This window comes from Podarcis bocagei (genome assembly GCF_964188305.1).
Source record: "Podarcis bocagei genome assembly, chromosome: 9".
In the NCBI taxonomy this organism is placed as follows: Eukaryota; Metazoa; Chordata; class Lepidosauria; order Squamata; family Lacertidae; genus Podarcis; species Podarcis bocagei.
In genome coordinates, this window is record NC_138134.1 from 77,114,650 (window position 1) to 77,136,817 (window position 22,168).

General features: G+C 46.1%; 1 protein-coding gene across 1 annotated transcript in view; it reads left to right on the forward strand.

Annotated features, from left to right (window-relative positions):
* The window catches only part of LOC308594240 (PC-esterase domain-containing protein 1B-like), a 62,391-nt gene extending 41,323 nt beyond the window's left edge, over nt 1-21,068 (forward strand). The window contains exons 3-9 of the mRNA XM_081207155.1: nt 3,233-3,374; nt 7,710-7,789; nt 8,662-8,885; nt 11,685-11,886; nt 14,044-14,284; nt 15,825-16,226; nt 20,282-21,068. Coding sequence (XP_081063281.1) covers nt 3,278-3,374; nt 7,710-7,789; nt 8,662-8,885; nt 11,685-11,886; nt 14,044-14,284; nt 15,825-16,226; nt 20,282-20,493 — 1,458 coding nt within the window. The 5' untranslated portion in view covers nt 3,233-3,277 and the 3' untranslated portion in view covers nt 20,494-21,068. The remainder of the gene's footprint in view (nt 1-3,232; nt 3,375-7,709; nt 7,790-8,661; nt 8,886-11,684; nt 11,887-14,043; nt 14,285-15,824; nt 16,227-20,281) is intronic.
* The last annotated feature ends 1,100 nt before the right edge of the window (nt 21,069-22,168 follow it).

A 22,168-nucleotide genomic window follows, 5' to 3' on the forward strand; every position in this document is an offset into this window, starting at 1 on the left:
CCCTTTGAATAAACTGATGAAGTGTTTTGTGGGGACAAGTCACAAAAGTGATTGTGCTGATTTTGGTAGTGGGCTGCATGTGCATGATATCTGCTGGAGGGGCAACCCCCCCAACCTATACATAAATTCCTGCAACAAGGGGGAAGGAGTATGTGACCTTATCATTAAGGGATGATGGATTCCCCTTTTCCAGAGGAGTCATTAGGCCTTGGAACCAAGGAAATCGGTCAAACCGGTGAATTTTAGCAGTTATTTGATTTTATATTGGATAGTCAGAGGAAACATGGGATCCGCTTATTGCTACAATTTTATAGACTGCTTTTCTGAGCTTCTGCTGTTCTGTATGTAAGGTGCCTGTGCCAAAGGTCATTGTCCTGGCTTTCGTTAGAGGCTGTGCTGGGGACTTGGGATTTGGGGTGTCATTTAACCGTCGTTTTGTGGGAGTCTTTCCCACAAAACCTTCCAAGACAACAATCATAGAATCAGAAGGGACCCCGACGGCCATTATGTTTTTATGTGTTGGAAGCCACCCAGAGTGGCTGGGGCAACCCAGCCAGATTGGCGGAGTATGAATAAATATGATGATGGTGATGATGACTGCCATACTGTGTGTGCCTTGCAAGGAGTCTAACCCATTGAAGGCAGGGGCACTTTGGGTGGTAATCAATAAAATTTCACTCTGAGTAGACCCGGTGAAATGAATGAACGTTGCTAAGTTGATTCAACAGGTCTACTCTGTTGTAAATAAAAATATGCCCTTTTCCCTTATGGGGTATCCAAGAGCCCATATAGAGTCCTTACATAGGTTCCCTATTGGTAGGAGAAAATAACAGAGGCCAACCAGAGAATATTGAGAAGCAAAGCAGCTAGTAAGCCTGATCTTTATTGATCTGTTGCAACAGGGTGCTCCCCTCACACGCAGGAGAGGAAGAGGACCCCTTAAAATGCCGTGCAAGGGCTTATAAAGACTTTTGAAATTCCCATTCTCTAGATCAAGACCACCCCCAGAAACATTATGCATACATCACAGAAGGGGTGTAACCTAAGACCACCCCTCAGATACATCCCACCTACATCACAGAAATTTAAATATTGTTTTTCTCCTGTTGTTGTTTATCTCCTGTCTAGCAGGTTACTTGATTGGATTTCCTGGGGAGCCTGGCCATTCTTTTGTAGTGGTAAAATACTTATTTCCTGGGCCAGGTCACAGGCTCACACCTTATTCAAACAGACATATCCTTGAGACAGGATTTGTGAGGAAAGAGACAATGGGGAGGCTTTTCCAGTTTAACCTTGCAGAGAAAGGATTTGGTCAGTTTAGGAATCAAAATGGTTCCAGGTTGGTCTTCCTGTGTTGATCTATGTATGTGCAGTTATGAACATTACCATATATCTAAGACCATAAAATTCCTATCACAACTCCATGTTGCTGATTTGCCACTCGTCAAATCACCTGACATCACAGTGACAGCAGGGGGTTTCTTTTGCCTGCTGTGGCCTTGCAGGGTGCTTTGCATAGTAGTAGTAGTAGTAGTAGTAGTAGTAGTAGTAGTAGTAATAATAATAATAATAATAATAATAATAATAATAATAATAATAATAATTTATACTCCGCTCATCTGGCTGGGTTTCCCCAGCCTCTCTGGGCAGCTTCCAACTGAATATTAAAAACAATACAGCATCAAACATAAAAAAACTTGCCTAAACAGGGCTGCCTTCAGATGTCTTCTAAAAATCTAGTAGTTCTTCTTCTCTTTGACATCTGGTGGGAAGGTGTTCCACAGGGCAGGAGCCACTACCGAGAAGGCCCTCTGCCTGTTCCCTGTAGCCTCATATCTCGCAGGGAGGGAACTGCCAGAAGGTTCTTGGCGCTGGACCTCAGTGTCTGGGCAGAATGATAGTGGTTTAGCTGGTGATATGTCACAAAGTTCCAAAGCAGCTCCACCAGCTCAGACGTTGTGGTATATCAGTATATCTCAATGTTTAGTTGGTGGCATATCACAGTGTTGAAAGCCTGATATTGCAGAGCCCTAGTTACAGCTGAACCTTCGGCTGTGGTTTATCTTCCCCAGACAAACCGAGATGTGATACCTGGGTTTGGGGAGATAACATCTTAGCAGCCAAGACAGAGGTGCCACCAGCTGCTCTATAGAGAAAGGGAAGTGAGCTCAAAACAGCTGACTTCCTGCTGATTTGCAGCTTCGGTGCTAAATGCTTTGCTCAAACCTTCCACTAAATTTGGTTGGGGGTGGGCAGTGTTAGTGAGCTGCCACTGTGCAGAAGTGTGCGGGGCCAGAAGGAACATTTTGGCAGCAACAACAGAGGTGATCAGCTGGGTTATCAAGAAAGAACGCCTGGTCTGTGGAAGGCTGTTTAATGCTTTGTGCAGACTCACCAGACCAGTGTTTCTTAATCTCTGGTTTCCCCAGCTTTTGTTGGACTACAACTCCCATCTTCCCTGACTACTGGTGTAGCGAAGTTGGGAAATCTTGGTATGTCAAACGTTGATTCATGCAGGAGTGTGGCATTGCGGGAGAGTTAAAACTGTGGACTTCTGGGGAATGGGTATTCTAAAACTCCCTGTCTTTAGAAGTGTGAGACAATTACATCCTGACTCTAGGCAGGATGATATGTTATCTGATCTGCTGATCCTGCCACAGCTGGGGGCTTGAGGGTGGATTGGGTGTGAAAAGGTTCAGGAGGCTATCAAAGTAATTTACAACTCAAGAGCCTGGTACGTGTCAGAGCAGCCTGAGAAGGGAGAGGAAGTCTTTTGATCTCAAGGTCTCTGAGCCTAAACAAAGTTCAGCTGTGCTGGCCTCCTGGCAATCGGGAGATAGTTTCTCAGCATACAGCCATTGGTGTGGTGGGAGCTGTACTCTTGACAATGGCTGGGGATCCAAGTGGGAGACACACTGCAGAGTCTATCTACGTGCTCCAGTGTATGCACCTTTTACTGGGTGGGGAGAAAAGTCAGGGATGCTGGAGAAAGTGGGCTGCCCAGTGGTGAGCCCGTCCCAGTTGTTGTTGCCCTGAAGGGGAGACCCCCAAAGGGGTAATAAACCCTTTAATACGGTCCTTCCTGTGGCAGATAGGTGACGGAAAGCCGAGACATTTCACAAGCCGAGACATTTCGCTGCAGGGCTAATAGTTTTATGCCTTCCGAAAGGCATGGGAGGTTTTTTTTGTTCCTTGTTTGTCTTCCCTGTCCTTATTTGTCTCCTTTTTGCAGGAAAAAACGCTGGCCGGGTTGAGGTGTTCCGCCGCGAATGCAACCATGACAAGTCTCCCCTTGGTAGAAACCCACAGTTTCTCCTCGAAAGAAGCCCAGCAGCTGCTCCACAACAAGTTTGTTGTGATCATGGGCGATTCCAGTGAGTATCTTCTCGATGTGGCAATTAGGATGTGGTTTGTTCCTCAGCTGCAACAATTCCTGGCCTTCGAAACACAGGCTGGGTGCCTTTTCTCTTGCCGGGAGAATGAAAACAATTCTCTGCCCTTGTCCTTCAGCGCGTCCCTCCCTCCTCTCTCTGCCTCTCCATCTCTTGAGCGCAGCCTCACTTCCTCTTTCAAACTGCCTCTCTGTATATTTCTATCTTGATAAATTGGAAACATGATCTGCGGAAACACTGTGGGTTGCAGCTCTCGATGCTTAGCGTGTGTCTGAATGCTGATGTGCTTCTTAACTGCTTATCGTGCTCAATCCATCTGCTTGCTAAAACCTTAAAGCTTTTTTGTTGTTGAGGATATGCCACTCTGTTGTTGTTGAGGATATGCCATCATTTGCCACTCTGCATTACTACCAGCAAATGCTTCCCAACAACAGAGTTCTTTAAAATAAATACCAACAACAACAACAACAACAATGTTATACCCTGCTCATCTGGCTGGGTTTCCCCAGCCACTCTGGGCGGCTTCCAACAAAAGATTAGAAGAAGAAGAGTTTGGATTTGATATCCTGCTTTATCTCTACCCGAAGGAGTCTCAAAGCGGCTAACAATCTCCTTTCCCTTCCTCCCCCACAACAAACACTCTGTGAGGTGAGTGGGGCTGAGAGACTTCAAAGAAGTGTGACTGGCCCAAGGTCACCCAGCAGCTGCAGGTGGAGGAGCAGGGAATCGAGATTACGAGATTACGAGTCCACCACTCTTAACCACTGCACCACCAGTACAGTGGTACCTCGGGTTACATACACTTCAGGTTACAGACTCTGGTACCCAGAAATAGTGCTTCAGGTTAAGAACTCTGCTTCAGGATGAGAACAGAAATTGTGCTCCGGCGGCGCGGCAGCAGAGGGAGGCCCCATTAGCTAAAGTGGTGCTTCAGGTTAAGAACAGTTTCAGGTTAAGTACGGACCTCCGGAACGAATTAAGTACTTCACCCGAGGTACTACTGTACATTAAAACATCAGTCATTAAAAGCTTCCCTAAACAGGGCTGCCTTCAGATGTCTTTGAAATGTCAGGTAGTTGTTTATCTCTTTGACATCTGGTGGGAGGGCATTCCACAGGGCAGGTGCCGCTACCAAGAAGGCCCTCTGCCTGGTTCCCTGTAACTTGGCTTCTCGCAATGAGGGAACCGCCAGAAGGCCCTTGGTGCTGGACCTCAGTGTCCGGGCTGAACGATGAGGGCGGAGACGCTCCTTCAAGTCTACAGGACTGAGGCCATTTAGGCTTTTAAATAGCAACACCAACACTTTGAATTGTGCTCGGAAATGTACTGGGAGCCAGTGTAGGTCTTTCAAGATCGGTGTTATGTGGTCTTGGCGGCTGCTCCCAGTCAGCATTCTACCTGTCGCATTCTGGATTAGTTGTAGTTTCCGGGTCACCTTCAAAGGTAGCCCCATGTAGAGTGCATTGCAGTAGTCCAAGCGGGAGATAACCAGAGCATGCACCACTCTGGCGAGACAGTCCGCAGGCAGGTAGGGTCTCAGCCTGCATACCAGATGGAGCTGGGAGACAGCTGCCCTGGACACAGAATTAACTAGCGCCTCCATGGACAGCTGTGAGTCCAAAATGACCCCCGGGCTGTGCACCTGGTCCTTCAGTCTGTAACCTGAAGCATATGTAACCTGAAGCGTATGTAACCTGAGGTACCACTGTTTTTTAAAATGAATGAATTCTTGTGCCCCACAAATAACCCAGAGATGCATTTTAAATAAAAGGACACATTCTACTTATGTAAAAACACGCTGATTCCTGGACCGTCTGTGGGCCGGATTGAGAAGGCGATTGGGCTGCATCCAGCCCACGGGCCTTAGGTTGCCTACCCCTGGGCTAGATAGTCTTGGGTAAAGGTAAAGGGACCCCTGACCATTAGGTCCAGTCATGGCCGACTCTGGGGTTGCGGCGCTCATCTTGCTTTATTGGCCGAGGGAGCTGGCGTACAGCTTCCGGGTCATGTGGCCAGTATGACTAAGCCGCTTCTGGCGAACCAGAGCAGCACACGGAAACGCCGTTTACCTTTCCGCCGGAGTGGTACCTATTTATCTACTTGCACTTTGACATGCTTTCGAACTGCTAGGTTGGCAGGAGTAGGGACCGAGCAACGGGAGCTCACCCCGTCGCGGGGATTCGAACCGCTGACCTTCTGATCGGCAAGTCCTAGGCTCTGTGGTTTAACCCACAGCACCACCCGTGTCCCAGTCCTGGGTAATCTTGGTCTAATTTGAGACAATCAAACTCCCCTTGACACAAAGAAGCCTTTCTCTTTTCTGATCGCTCATCACGGTTGAAAATAGGGATTTGCAACAATATGTTTGCATATTGTTTGCAACAATATGTTGTGGAGAACTGTAGAAGAATAGCCAGTGCCCTTGAAGAGACGTGGGGATATTGTTTCTGGTTGCATATCACCCCCAGAAAGTTTTTATTTTGATGCCATACTGTACTGAAATGTTTAAATGTTTCTTTGTTTGCCATTGAATCTTCCCGCGACACTTGCTGTGCTCTCCTCCAGACCGGTGTGATGCACTGCATCCTTTGAGAACCACTGCCCCAAACCCTTTGCAGTGCAGAAATCTGTTTGCTCTCCACTCCAGATCAGTTTGTGCTCAATATGTTCCTTTCAATCTGGGTTGACTCTAGATCCTGCTTTCCAGGAGAGTGGTTGTGCCTGTTTGAGACACTTTAAAAGCTCATTAGGTTATCCAAACCATTCCTTGCCTACATGGTGACACAGGTCGACGAGAAAGGAAGTGGTGATTACAATCCCACCCCCCATTTCTTTTTCTTTTACAGTGGTACCCCTGGTTGCGAACGGGATCCATTCCGGAGCCCCGTTCGCAGCCTGAGCAGAACGCAACCTACATCTGCTCGTGTGCGGGTCGCAATTCACTGCTTCTGCGCATTGTCAGTGTTTGCACAAAAAAAGGTTCTGACCTCCCTTTGTCACCTTAGCCTGGCCCTCGGACTCTTGTTGGCATAAAAGAGTGCACGAGAAGAGTATCCTTGCAGAGTACTTTTTGCTTTTATTCTTAAAAGACTTTGTGCAAAAACGACTGACCAACTGTACACATCAACACTACTAGCTTTCATTAACCAACCAACCAACCCAAACAAAAACTATCATTTCTCACTCTATATATACAACCCGGTGCAGGCCGCTGACTCATGCTGACCCACCTTTTTTAAGCATTAAAGAAATAGCAGCCAATTTTTTAGCCGTGACAGTCATTTTGAGTGTCTGCGCATGCACGAGCGGCGAAACCCGGAAGTAACCCTTTCTGGTACTTCCGGGTCGCCGCGGGACACAACTTGAAAAGATTTAACCTGAAGCAAACGTAACAAGAGGTATGACTGTATTTCAAGATTCAGAGTCACCATTTATCGCTCAACAGTTATAATTCTATAATACGAATGAGTTCCTGCTCATCCATCCTCAATGTTTATAAGCACAATTGCATACAGTTGCTTCTTAAAATTCCATCGTGTCCCATTTCACCCTCTTAAATACGTAGGTTTCTTAATATATTCTATCCCCCCCCCTTAAATTTCGCATTTGGAAAATTATTTTTTTAGTAGACCAGAGAGAGTTTCCAGTCCTCCTTGAAAGATTCTAGATTTGTGTTTCTTATCAGAGCTGCCAGTTTTAACATATTCTGCATATTCCATGATTTTCATCAGCCATTCTTCATTTGTCGGTATTCCATGCCGCTTTGGTTACATGCAGAAACACAGTTGAAGTTTCCTTTGCAATCGACATCTTTGTCAATCTGTTTTCAAATGGATTATGCAGGGTAATGCAGAATCACACCAGAAAGGTGTTTCGTTTTTGGAACGAGCCCAATTTCTCCAGAAGTACTTCTTGAAGGGGGAAAATATGCAATAGCTCTAGATCATGGGTAGGCAAACTAAGGCCCGGGGGCCGGATCTGGCCCAATCGCCTTCTAAATCCGGTCTGCGGACGGTCTGGGGATCAGCGTGTTTTTCCATAAGTAGAATGTGTGCTTTTATTTAAAATGCATCTCTGGGTTATTTGCAAGGAATAGGGATTTGTTCGTATTCTTTTTTCAAAATATAGTCCGGCCCCCCACAAAGTCTGAGGGACAGTTGACCGGCCCCCTGCTGAAAATGTTTGCTGACCCCTACTCTAGATTGTGTGTGGACTACTTTAAAAAAAAACAACACTTGTATTTAGTCTCCATAGATTCTAGAATAAAATGTTTGTATGCAGCCTTAGTCGACAAGACATGTTTTCTTCCCATTCTAGTTTACCGATCGATATACAAAGACCTGATCTCCATCCTGCAGGCTGACAAGCTGCTCACTGTTGATGAGCTGAAGAAAAAGGTGGTTTTTTCTTTAAAGTATTTTCATAAAATCCTAGAATTTTAGAGTTGGAAGGGACCACAACGGTCAAACCTAGATGTCTCAAGGACACAGCTGCTGCACAAGCAATAATTGTGCAAACTTTTGCTTGGCTGCCCCAGTTCAGGGCAGAACTGGATCCCTATTCCCTGATCAATAACTTTTCCTCCTTTTATTCAGTCACAGCAGTCCCTGTCTTATACTTAGAGGGGGGCGTCCGACTGGTTGGACAGTTTTTCAGTAGTAGGATGGAAACAGGGGGGTTAGGTGGCTTTTGACCAACCGAGACCCCCTCATTCTGTGGTTCTCTGGACTGAGACTTCTAGGAGTAGTAGTAAAGTAAATAGTAAATTTTATTTATACCCCGCCCTCCCTGCCCAGAGCCGGGCTCAGGGTGGCTAACACCAATAAAATCACAGTAAAAACATAATGGGGGGGACGGACCCAATTTAAAAAACAGGTTAAAATGCAATTTAAAATGCAGCCTCATTTTAAAAGTAGCTGATAGATCAAAACCATAAGGGGAGGGAAACATAAGGGGCAGAGTGAGTCCAAACCAAAGGCCAGGCGGAACAGCTCTGTCTTGCAGGCCCTGTGGAAAGATGTCAAGTCCTGCAGGGCCCTAGTCTCTAGGGACAGAGCGTTCCACCAAGTCGGGGCCAGTACTGAAAAGGCCCTGGCCCTAGTTGAGACCAATCTAACCACCTTGCGACCTGGGACGTACAAAATGTTGTTTTTTGTAGACCTTAAGGTCCTCCGCGGGGCATACCAGGAGAGGCGGTCTCGCAGTAATGGGTTGGCTACAAGGGGCTTGCAGAAGAGGCCTTGTGTACGATCCTGATCTCTACTTGCAGGGAGAGCCGACTTTTGCCAATGATAAACTGGTGAAATATAGTGGGGTAGGCTGCGGGAACAGATACCAGGAGGTGCGCGAGTTCCGCTCGGATCATCACCTGGTGCGATGCTACTTCATTCCCCGCGTTTATTCGGACTACGTGGAGGAAATCTTGGACGACCTCCAAAGAGAGCCGAAACCGGACGTGGTCATCTTCAATTCCTGCCTTTGGGACCTCAACAGGTAAGGGGGGGCTTACCTGTGGCACCAGGGCCCTCTGCTTCAGTGTGTGGGCTTCTCTGAGATATCTGGCTGACCTACGCTTGGAAACTGGGTGCTGGGCTCTTGCTGTCCAGATGGACCGACCTTGCTGTGATCCTGCGGCCTCTGCCTTGTGTTATCCAGCCCTTCGTTGCTGATCCCTGACCAGAAACCTCATATGTCTCTGCATCAGCTGAGATTGGGGATGCTTTCGTTGCTGCTTTTTGCAGGGACTCAGCAGAAAAACTGCGCTTCCCTCTCCTTAAAAAATAACCGCTGGAGCAGTTAGTCATGCAGAGATGTGGTGGGCAGACTCCTCTATGGGTGGTCTCCAAAACAACCTTTTTATTTTGTTGATTACCAAAGATGATCCCATGTTGGAGGATGGAGAATTGGGAAAATACCCTTTTGTTTATATTCACATCTGTCCAGGTTTGAAAATCAAGGGAACATGAGACCAGGTGTGTGTGTGTTCTTGTTGCCTTGTAAGATATTTTATAGTAATTTTCATAAGGATTCAGTATCTGATGCCGCCTTATGACTATTCTGGTTATGTTTGCAACTTACGTATTTATTTATTTTTCATATTAGCTGCCTTGAGCATGGTTTGAAACCAAAATACCGTATTTTTCGCTCTATAACACGCACCAGACTATAACATGCACGTAGTTTTTAGAGGAGGAAAACAAGAAAAAAAATATTCTAAATGAAATAGTGGATATATGATTTTTGTGGTTCATGCTGTGGCCACAGACATGTGATCTGACAGTGAGTTTGGAGTAGCCCAATGCAAAAATCCTGAGGATCCATGTGGATCCATGCTTTGTAACCACAGAGGAGGGAAGGAAGGGGAACCATGGATCCTCTGCTCACGACTGCAGCAGATCCCCCCCCACCTGCAGGCATTCGCTCCATAACACGCACAGACATTTCCCCTTACTTTCTAGGAGGAAAAAAGTGAGTGTTATGGTGCAAAAAATACGGTATACATGTTATGAAATATTTTCCCTTTGGGAGTTACTGGTGTTCACTGAATTCTAGTCCAACCCCCTGCCCAAACGCAGGAATATCGGCCAAAGCATCCATGTCAGATGACCACCCAACCTCTACTTAAAAACCTAAAAGGAAGGAGAGTCCATCACCTCCCAAGGAAGTCCATTCCACTGCCAAGCAGCTCTTACTCTCAGAAAGTTCTTCCTGATGTTTATTTGGAATCCCCTTTCTTGTATATCTTGAAGCCATGGGTTCGAGTCCTACCCTCCAGAGCAGGAGAAAACTAGCTTGCTCCCTATTCCATGTGACAGACCTTGAGATGTTTGAAGAGGACTCTCATATCTCCTCTCAGTCTCCTCTTTTCCCAGCTAAACCGACCCAACTCCTTCAACCATTCTTCATCAGGCTTTGTTGATCATCTTTGCTCACCCTCCTCTGCATACAGCAGGGTGGATAAAAATCTATTATTATTATTATTATTATTATTATTATTATTATTATTATTATTATTATTATTTATCATCATCATCATCATCATTTTAAATCAGATTTTTTTATTTAAATCAGATTTTTAAAATAAAATGCTTTTGGAATAAAAACCTTTCTAAAGATAGTTTTCTATTTAAGTTACATTATAGTCCAAAGGCTATTCATCAGGAAATAAGAATTTGTTTCAAGTTTTTCATGTGTGCTAAAACTCAGTCTAAGTTGTTGTTGTTTAAATTGTTTAACCACATCAGTTAACAAACATTGATACATATGCTATCATGTTACTATTTTAGTTAAACAAATTGTTTAAATTGTTATTAAGGAAATGACTCTTTTCCTCCTTCCAGTAAAGTGCAGCAGAAAAGTTGTCCAAATGTAAACAGTGAAACCTCACAACATTTTCATAATTACCTGTCTCTGTGTTTCTAATAATTATAACCAAATGGGTAACTTTTGATATACCTGTAAAAACTACTCTGAAAATTTTATTATTCCAAAAACAAAACCTTCCACCTGGTTGTAAATATTAAGGATATACCAGCAAGAATGAGTCTTTCTGTAAAAAAGAATAATGATTTAAATCAAGTCTTACTGACTCACGATTTAAATCAATTTGATTTAAATCAAATCCACCCTCACACCCTTCAGCTTTCTTGGCCAAGACCAATGCTGTTATCTTTTTTTTAAAATAAATATTTATTGAAATTTTCATATTATTACAAAATGAAAAAGAAAAAGAAAAAATACAAAAATAAAAAACAGTTAAAAACAATTCCAACTTTTTGTCACTTGTCTTTCATTAACTTATTTCCCAGACCTCCTAATACCTCCCTTTTTTGTATTCCAATTCAAATTTATTTCGTTCAGCAATTTCTTTCCCTCCTTCTTACACCCTAGTCATTAATCTGAATGTATATTTCTAATAACCTTAAATTTTAATCTATTTAGAAAAATCCAATTCCCCCCCCCATATTCTTTTAACCTTTACAGCTAGAAACCACAACCTCAATCCAACATCATTCTAACATTAATTAATTTTACAATATTTCTGTAGATAGTCTTTAAATTTCTTCCAATCTTCTTTCACCGTCTCTTCCCCCTGGTCTCGAATTCTGCCAGTCATTTCCGCCAGTTCCATGTAGTCCATCACTTTCATCTGCCATTCTTCCAAGGTGGGCAGTTCTTGTGTTTTCCAATACTTTGCGATAAGTATTCTTGCTGCTGTTGTAGAAGACCAATGCTGTTATCCTTTTGTGTCTTCCCACCAAGATCCTGATGGTCTCCCCTTCTTCCGTGCAGGTACCAAGAGAAGGTGGCCAGGAAGCTTCGGCTGCCGAGGGCCATCAGGCAGTACAAGCTCAACCTGGAAAAGCTCTTTGAGAGGCTGGATCAGGCCCTTCCTCAGAACTGCCTTGCCATCTGGAACACGGCTCTCCCCATACGGATGAGGCCTTCTGGAGCCCTCTACAAAGAGATGGAGGGAGACTACTGCTCAGCTGAGGTGACTGGGGGGCCAGCTCCCACCCGGGGCGGGGCGGGGTGGGGTGCCAACCTGTCCCCTAGCCCATAGCTGTCAACTTTTCCCTTTTCTTGCGAGGAATCCTATTCAGAATAAGGGAATTTCCCTTTGAAAAAGGGAAACGTTGACAGCTATGCCCTCGCTCTCCCTCCAACATGTGGGAATGTTAAAGATTGCAAAGGTAAAGGGACCCCTGAAAGTAAGTAGCGTAAAGAAAGTAGCGTAACAAGAACGGCTGGAAGTCAAGTCACTTGGTGGGTGTCCGTGTGGGGTAGGTGTGTAGGTATGTTGATATGTATAGTATAAAAAGGTAATGGGACCCCTGACCATTATGTCCAGTCGTGGCCAACTCGGGGGTTGCAGCGCTCATCTCGCTTTATTGGCCGAGGGAGCTGGCGTACAGCTTCCGGGTCATGTGGCCAGCAGGACTAAGCCACTTCTGGCGAACCAGAGCAGCGCACGAAAACGCCGTTTACCTTCCCGCTGGAGCGGTACCTATTTATCTACTTGCACTGGTGTGCTTTCGAACTGCTAGGTTGGCAGGAGTAAGGACTGAGCAACGGGAGCTCACCCCGTTACACGGATTCGAACCGCCAACCTTCTGATCGGCAAGCCCAAGAGGCTCTGTGGTTTAGATCACAGTGCCACCCGCGTCCCTTCCTTGGTTGGTAAAAGGGTAAAGGTAAAGGGACCCCTGACCGTTAGGTCTAGTCGCGAACGACTCTGGGGTTGTGGTGCTCATCTCGCTTTATTGGCCGAGGGAGCCGGCGTACAGCTTCCAGGTCATGTGGCCAGCATGACTAAGCCGCTTCTGGCGAAACCAGAGCAGCACACGGAAACGCCGTTTACCTTCCTGCCGGAGCGGTACCTATTTATCTACTTGCACTTTGACGTGCTTTTGAACTGCTAGGTGGGCAGGAGCAGGGACCGAGCAATGGGAGCTCACCCCGTCGCGGGGATTCGAACTGCTGACCTTCTGATCAGCAAGCCCTAGGCTCTGTGGTTTAAGATTGTAGGAAAGGATATATTGAATAAGTATTATCCTTCTTTCACTCATGCAAGTAAGTGATAAAGCAGAGCAGATTCTCCTCACTATAGTTGGAAGCTAGTTTGCAGATTCGTTTGAATCTCTTAGTTAAGATTATTTCCTGGTGTTCCCCTTTTGATCCTTCTTAAAATAATAATAATAATAATAATAATAATAATAATAATAATAATAATAATAATAATAATAATAATAATAATAATTTTTTACCCCACCCTCCCTGGCCAAGACCAGGTTCAGGGCGGCTAACACCAAATATGAATACAGTAAAAACATTAAAAACAAACCAAAAACCAAACAGACAGTTGATTAAAATATAAGTTAGAATACAGTGTAAAATGCAGCTTAAAATGCAGCCTCGTTTTAGTGGTAGGCTATAGATCAAAGCCATAAGGGGAGAAAACGTCAAATATTCACCGGGACCAACTATCCATGCTGGTCCTTCATGGGCCAGCAAAGAGAGCCGAGGGAAAATGTATATGCAAAATCCCTTATAAGGCATTCCATAAATAAATAAATGGGGGGGGGTGTTGAGTCCATTCCCAAAGGCCAGGCGGAACAGCTGCATCTTGTAGGCCCTGCGGAAAGATGTTGAATCCCGCAGGGCCCTAGTCTCTTGTGACAAGAGCGTTCCACCACGTTGGGGCCAGTGCTGAAAAGGCCCTGGCCCTGGTTGAGGCCAATCTAACCTCCTTGGGGCTCGGGACCTCCAAAGTGTTGTTATTTATGGGATGTCCCGGTGAAATGTTGAAGGGTATACCATTAGTACTTCTTCCGTATTTGTAAGAACTCGATCTTTTAATGTGGCACTTTGGAACTCCCTGCCTATTGATCCCAGGCCGATGACATATCCATATTCTTTTCAGCCACCTGCCTGATATCACCTATTGCTTACCCAGATGCTTAGAAAATTGATGTGAATTTTAACCTTTTTTTCGCGTCTAACTTTTTGAAAGTCTTGCGTTATTTTTCCTATTGATGAATTTTATTTTATCTTTTTTGTAGACGGTTTGGGACTATTTTTTTATTTTTTTTTACGCAATCGAGCATTGTGTGCATGCTATGAAATAAAATAAATAAATAAATAAATGCAGGATGTAGAAAAAGCGACTCCTGTGGACGTGATTGAAGCCAACTTCTACGGCGCCATCCTCGCCCGCAGCTACGGGTTCGACGTCCTGGACCTTCATTTCTTCTTCCGCTTTGTGGACCATCTCCGCATTGAAGACGGGGTGCACTGGAACTTCTTGGCGCACCGCTTTATTACCAGATACCTGCTGACCTACATTGCTGATTCCTGGGGAGTCGAGCTTGAGAAGAGGAAGTCCGGCACAGGTGAGCTCAAGAACAGGGGAAGAGATGGATGGAAGGCAGAGATTGCAGAAGGTCCGGAAGACTATAGCTGTAAAAGAGTTTTTGAGAAGGGGGTTTTGGGGCTTCACTTGCTGCTGCTTCTTATATAATAATAATAATAATAATAATAATTTATTATTTATACCCCGCCCATCTGGCTGGGTTTCCCCAGCCACTCTGGGCGGCTTCCAACTGAATATTAAAATCATTAAAGCATCAAACATTAAAAACTTCCCTAAAGAGGGCTGCCTTCAGATGACTTTTGAAAGTAAAATAGTTGTTCTTCTCTTTGACATCTGGTGGGAGGACGTTCCACAGGGCGGGTGCCACTACCGAGAAGGCCCTCTGCCTGGTTCCCTGTAACCTTACTTCTCGCAATGAGGGAACCGCCAGAAGGCCCTCGGCGCTGGATCTCAGTGGATCTTCTTTCGCAATCGCTCGTAGCCGTGTAAGACTCTAAAAAGTAAGATTTTTAAAAAGTGAGTCTGTAAGTGACTGTGGAGGCCAATTCTGGTCCCACACGTCCTTCCACAGTGGGGACATTCGTTCCCGGGTGGGAGTTGATCACGGTGAGGGTTTGCCAAGCATGCCTTCCCCTTAGCACCTTTCTCCCTTGCGTCCTGAGTTCGAGTGTCTTCAAAGCCCATGACACCTTTGGTAAAGGCTGTTCTCCAACTGGAGCGCTCTCAGGCCAGTGTTTCCCAGTTGTTGGTGAATTAGTATTTTCCACACAACAACAACACGAAAGATATCAAAAGATAACAATACACAACACACAAAAATCAAATCTAGTTTATACTAGATTTGCCTTGAGACAGTTTAAACCTCTTTTGTTGACCACCAGCATTATGCTTTGCATTTTTTAGTTCAGAATAGAGTAGTTGCTTTGGAAGATGATAATCAGGCATCCGCACAACATGACCAGTCCAACGAAATTGATGTTGAAGAATCATTGCTTCAACGCTGGTGATCTTTGCTTCTTCTGGTACACTGGCATTAGCTTGCCTGTCTTCCAAAGTGATGTGCAAATTTTTTTTTGACAAACCAAATTTTTTTGGAATCTTTCGAGGAGTATACTCACTAACAGGAGTATACTCACTAACTACTCACTAACAGAGTAGTTAATATGCAAAATTGTGTGTGTGGATTTGGAAGTTCTCTTGGAAAAACGCAGCTGCCCCACCAGGGACTCATGGGAGTTGCTTTCGGGGGGTTGTGTGTGAGTGGGTGACCAGGAAGTCATCCTTTGTGCCCCTTGGGATAATGGCTCTAGAATCCTAGAATTGTAGCATTGGAAGGGACCACTTGGGTCATCTAGACCAACCCCGTGCAGTGCAGGAGTCCTTTGCCCAACGTGGGGCTTAGAAGCCATGACCTTGAGATTAAGAGAGAAGGAGGGCAAAAAGAGAGGGGCTGCCCCAATCCCACAGAGCCTGCTGTTGGTGTTGAGCTTCTTGCAAAGAACAACAGGTATGATTTCCCCCTCCCCACCTCCCCAGAATAATGGCCTCTCACTTTGCAGGGATTGGTTGGAACGGGACTGCAACACATCAGCCAGCTCCCCCTCAGCTGCCCTCCACACCCCAGTTGTTCCGTGACTTCTCGGCTGGTGACGCTCCTATTAGGCAGCTCCCTGTGGACAGAGAAGCCCCTGACAGCTATGGTGCTCCCTATGGCAACAGACCTGTGGCTGGATTCGAATACAATCCCCAGGACCCCTCGCCCCACCATGGCCGGCTCCTTCCTGCCCACCCGCCGTTTGAACACCACAGCAATCCGTACGACGACGGGCCAGGGGGCAGATTGGACTGTCATGACTATCCACCCGACAATGGACAGCTCACTCCTGACCTTCAGTTCAATGACCATCGGAATGGTTCCTTCAGCCACAGGGGTGGGATTTGGAACGGCCCTTTTTTCCCAGGTATGTCCCTGCAAACCACCATTGTCCCTCTGAGATACGTTTAGGAGCCCATTGTTGGGATGCATCCAAGGAAACAGGACAATTTGCAAGCCCCCAGCTGGCTCCAGCCCACCGGCCGGTAAGCCGGGCGATCTCTTGTCCTTGGCTCAGCATGAAACAGCTTCAGAAGCTGGAGCACGCTGGAGCCAGTGTGGTGTAGTGGTTAAGAGCGGTAGTCACGTAATCTGGGTAACTGGGTTCGCGTCTCTGCTCCTCCACATGCAGCTACTGGGTGACCTTGGGCCAGTCACACTTCTTTGAAGTCTCTCAGCCCCACTCACCTCACAGAGTGTTTGTTGTGGGGGAGGAAGGGAAAGGAGATTGTTAGCCGCTTTGAGACTCCTGAAGGGGAGTGAAAGGCGGGATATCAAATCCAAACTCTTCTTCTTCTTCTTCTACTCAGCCGAGTAAATAACACTGCGCAAACAGAAGTGGCAGGAGATGGCTGTGAGAGCATGTCTTCAGGTAGTTTATTCAGCATACATCAGGACAAAGGAAAAACATATCTTCTCCCTTCGTGTCCAAGTGCAAGCAGCAAAAGCAATAGCTATACACACAAACGGAAGTTCCCAGCAATCTGCAGTGGAGTGTAAACAGACATGTGACATACAACAATCATGTCTGTTCCTCTTAAGGTGGAACGGAATATTCTAACATCCTCCCCCTTTCCGTGTAACCTGTATCACCTGTGTTTTAACCCAACTGCAACCGCTGTACATAAACCCTAAGTTGTTCTCTGTTAACAACCTTAGACAACAGATTCACAGGAATTTCATTTCCTGGCATGTAGGACACCCGAATGAGTCCTTTCTGAATACACTCTCTTGCATGATGTAACTTAATCTGCAAGTACTTGGTTCTTTGCTTGCAACAATCTGAGTTCAGCAAAGCCAAACACGATCCGTTATCACGATACACCTGGGAAGAGTTGTCTCCTTAGAGGGCAGAGGAGGACGGATGAGAAGGGGTTTGGCAGCAGCCCCGAAAGGGTGGGGGTGGGGATGAGCAAAGGGCAGGGGTGGGTGGTAAGAGAGGCTTTGCTTGCCAGGAACGGGGAGAGGGGAAAGGGCCAGGGGAGGAAGGGGAATCCAAAGAAGAAGGACGTCCCACAATTGGGCTCCTCATCAGTTCCTGGGCTTCTGAGCCAGTAGGCTCTTCTCATATGGACTAGGAGCATTGAGGTCCTGTGCAACTGGAGAGGGAGCCAATGTTAGAGGGGAACATAGGAACCTGCCTTGCACAGAGTGCGGCTCAGTGTCGTCAGCTAGAGCTGAGACACAAGTTTGGTTCTCTTTGCATTCTAACGAGAAACTAACTTCCACTTCTTGAACCAGTTTGTTGTGGACCAATACACAATTATGGGACGCGGGTGGCGCTGTGGGTTAAACCACAGAGCCTAGGACTTGCCGATCAGAAGGTCGGTGGTTCAAATCCCCGCGACAGGGTGAGCTCCCGTTGCTCAGTCCCTGCTCCTGCCAACCTAGTAGTTTGACAGCACATCAAAGTGCAAGTAGATAAGTACCGCTCCGGCGGGAAGGTAAACGGAGTTTCTGTGCGCTGCTCTGGTTTGCCAGAAGCGGCTTAGTCATGCTGGCCACATGACCCGGAAGCTGTACACCGGCTCCCTCAGCCAATAAAGCGAGATGAGCGCCACAACCCCAGAGTCGGCCACGACTGGGCCTAATAGTCAGGGGTCCCTTTACCTTTAATACACAATTATCTTCTCTAATTTGCACTTCTCCAAATTTTGGGTGCAGCTTTCCAAATACAGTGGTGCCTCGCAAGACGAAAAGAATCTGTTCTGTGATTCTCTTCGTCTAGCGGTTTTGTCGTCTTGCGAAGCAAGCCCATTGACGGATTAGCGCTATTAGCGGCTTTTAGCGGCTTATCTGCTGATCGGATCAGCTGATAAGCGGCTTAGCGGCTTAGAAAAAGAGGGGGGAAAGGGAAAAAAAACAGCAGGAACTCGCAAGACATTGTCGTCTTGCGAAGCAATCCCATAGGAAATTCGTTTTGCGAAGCACCTCCAAAACGGAAAACTCTTTCGTCTAGCGAGTTTTCCGTCTTGCGAGGCATTCGTCTTGCGGGGCACCACTGTACTGTGTAGAGAGATGCATTTATCAGGGGGAAAGCTGCGCAAATAGGCATATATTTGTTGAAAAGAATACACAGTTGTACCTCAGAAGTCGAACGGAATCCGTTCCGGAAGTCCATTTGACTTCCGAAATGTTTGGAAACGAAAGTCGCGGCTTCTGATTGCACGGGCACGCTGGAAACAATAACAGAGGCCATGACGGATGTTCAGTTTCCCAAAAAAGTTCAAAAACCGGAACACTCACCACTTGTTTTCGATCGCCCGGGAGCCGCAACGTTCGACTCCCAAGGCATTTGGGAGCAGAGGTACAACTGTACAGAAATGAGGGAGGGAGAGAGAGAGATTTATATCCTGCCCATTGCTCGGGGCAGCTTGAAACATTAAAACTCAATGATAAAATGCAGTTAAAAAGCTAAAGGACCCCTGACAGTTAAGTCTAGTCACAAACAACTCTCGAGTTGTGGTGCTCATCTCGCCTTACTGGCCAAGGGATCCGACGTTTGTCCGCAGACAATTTTTCCGGGTCATGTGGCCTGCATAACTAAGCCGCTTCTGGCGAACCAGAGCAGTGCATGGAAACGCCGTTTACCTTCCTGCGGTATCTATTTATCTACTTGCATTCGACGTGCTTTTGAACTGCTAGGTTGGCAGAAGCTGGGACCAAACAGTGGGAGCTCGCCCTGTCGCGGGGATTCGAACCACCGACCTTCTGATTGGCAAGCCCAAGGCTCAGTGGTTTACACCACAGCGCCACCTGCGTTCCATAAGAATACAGTTACCATTCCATAAATATAAGAGAGGAGGTTCAGCAGATAAAGCAAAGACATAAAATAGGAATTCCTTACCTTGAATACTAATATTTTCACCTGCCAGCAAAACAGTAATGGAGGAGGCCAGCTGAGCCTCCTGAGGGCAAAGTAGTCCAGAATCTGGGTGCAACCACTAAAAAGACCCTGCATTCTTCATCAACTGGCCCTCTCTGCATGGGAGAGGAAATGATTTTCTAGGGAATCCTGGATCCAAGCTGTTTAGGGCTGGAAAGGGAACTGTCAGCACTTTGGAGTTGTCCCAAGAACCAGGGTGGATTTGATTTAAATCACTAATCAGTAAGACTTTATTTACAATATTTTTTTACAGAAAGACTCATTCTTGCTGGTATAATCTTTAATATTTACGACCAGATGAAGGTTTCATTTTTTGGAATAATAAATTTTCAGAGTAGATTTTACAGTTATATCAAAAATTACTGATTTGGTTATACTATTAGAAATGCATAGACAGATAATTATGAAATTATTGTGAGGTTTAATAAGTTAATTATTGTGAGGTTTAGTAAGTTATATTTGGACAACTTTTCTGCTGTACTTCATTGAAAGGAGAAAAATAATCATTTACTTAAAAGCAATTTAAACAATTTATTTAACTAAAACAATAGCATTGTAGCATATGTATCCATGTTTGTTAACAGATGCAGTTAAACGATTAAAAAGCCCCAAACGACTTAGACTTGGCACACATGAAAAACTTAAAACACATCCTTATTTCCTGATGTATAGCCTTTGGACTATAATGTAACTTAAACAGAAAACTATCTTTAGAAAGTTTATTTCTCCAAAAGCATTTGATCTTTAGTTTTTCCATCCAAAGCATTTTATTATTTTTTAAAAATCTGTTTTAAATTTAAAAAATCCTATTTTTTATTTTTTTAAAAAACCATTGATTTTTATCTACCCTGCCTAGAACAGAGACTGGTAACCAGTTCAGCTGCTGAAAGTGGTACATACATTTCCTCAGTCTCCAGAGGGCTTCATCCTAAACTCACACATGATGTCTCAATTGTGCAGCTGAGGTTTTCCTGCTGCTTTTACTTCTTGTGCCTGCTCTGCTTCCCAACTCTGACCCCTTTCTCGCTTTCCTCCAGAAAACCACCCCGACGGCTCCCCTATTCCCACAATTGCTGGGCGCTCCAGGCGAGATTGGCGAAGGCGGCGCCCCGAGTTCATACAGTACCGCCCCCACGAGCAACGCGAAAGAGCCCAACCCTACGCCAGGCCGTGGCGGGGGCGCGGCAGAAGCGCTTGCCGTCGCCCCCAAAGGTCAAAATACGTCTGGAGACGCCCCTGCTGCTCTTAGCAGGGGCTCCGACAGCCGTGAATGTTCTTCTCTTGCAGGCAGCAGCCCAACATATCAGGACTGGGGATGGGGGGGTGTTTTTTTGGGGGGGGGGTTGCCTGTGGGTGTCAAGGGCTTCTGTGCACATAGTGGAAGGACTCGTCACTTGATCTCCAGCCTGCTATTGGATACCCTTTGGTCACATGCTCGCAAGTGGGGGTCAGACCGTCTTTCTGAACCCGGGGTTGGCCCCCACCCAGTCCGGACGCTTCTACTTTTTCACCTCGACCGCCCGTCCTGTGGAAGAAGGGTGTCTTCGCAACCAGCTCTGAAAAGCAAGCTCGGTAGTCCTATCTCAGACACACACCAGGCATTCAAAGCGCATTCTGCCCACGTTTTAAAGCTCCCCCCTCCAAAAGACCCATGGGAACTGTAGTTCCCCTGCTCACAGACCTACAGGGCCCTTAAACTACAGTTCCCAGAATGCTTTGGGGGTACAGCCATGTGCTTCAAAGGGGTGTTGGGGATCTGCCCCTAGTCGTGGGATGACCTGCAGGTGATCTATTGCTCTGCTGATATCAGCACAAACCGCCAGGATTTTTATATTCGCCATTAAATTCATTCCGTCCCGCCCAGGGCGGTAGCGAATCTGGGTGGAAACTCTTCTTTCCCAAAGCCCCCTGCTATTTCCCTGCCGTGCAAGGTGGGACAGACTGCCTTTGAAGCAGTGGGGAGTGGGAACTGAATGTGGCCCTCTGCATGTTCTTATCAGGCCCTCTGGACTTTCCCCAGGGAGTTGAGGTCCGGCTGTGCTCCCATCCATCTTTGAGAATGTGGCTGTTTATGGGCGTTTTCATTCAGCAAGCACAGGAAGCCCATTTTCACATTCACCCATAGGGTGTGTGGGTAGGCAAACACTGTGTTTGGGAGGGCAAAATGTGCCATCTCTTTGCATTTTCCAACCTGCGACGCACCTGCCCAGGTGAGCCCCGCTTGTGGATCCACAAAGGAAGGACTTTTACTAGAAGTATCTTCATTTCCCCTCCCAGCACAGTTTACTCCGCTTCTTCCTCTACACGGGAACATGACTTTATACGGAAACTAGTCTTTTGCACTAGGGTCTCGGGAGCATGGTCTAGTGGGAAGGTCTCCTGCATAAGCCCCACTAAGATAGACTGAAGCTATGCAAGAACTCGCTCCAGAGACCTCCCCCCGGGGTCAGGCAAGCTGCCCAAAATGACTCCAAAGGAGAGAGCTTTTTCAGTCTGAATGTATAATATTTTTTAAAAGCCTCAAGGTGAGGCAGTGTGTGTGGGGGACAAGGTGAGGCAGTGTGTGGGGGGGAAATCCTTATCTCCTAACCCATCTGGGGTCTGTTGGAATGAAATGCATTACCTGAAAGGAGATTTTTGAGGAGGAAAAAGCTGTTTTGCAAAGGCAGCATTTTCCTCTCTGAAAGGAAATAATAAAAGTGTGGTTGGTAATCGTCTTTTTGTCTTTCTGTTCAAAGGAGGGCTGCTTGCCTTTGCAGTGAAAATGTCCCCATTTTACAGGTGGAGAACCGAGAGTGGTGTGAAACAAGTTCATGGGAGAAGAGGGACTCAAAAGCCGAGAGTTAAAGTGCCTTTGGGGTGGGGGTTGTTATTACCATATTTTTTGCTCTATAAGACTCACTTTTTCCCTCCTAAAAAGTAAG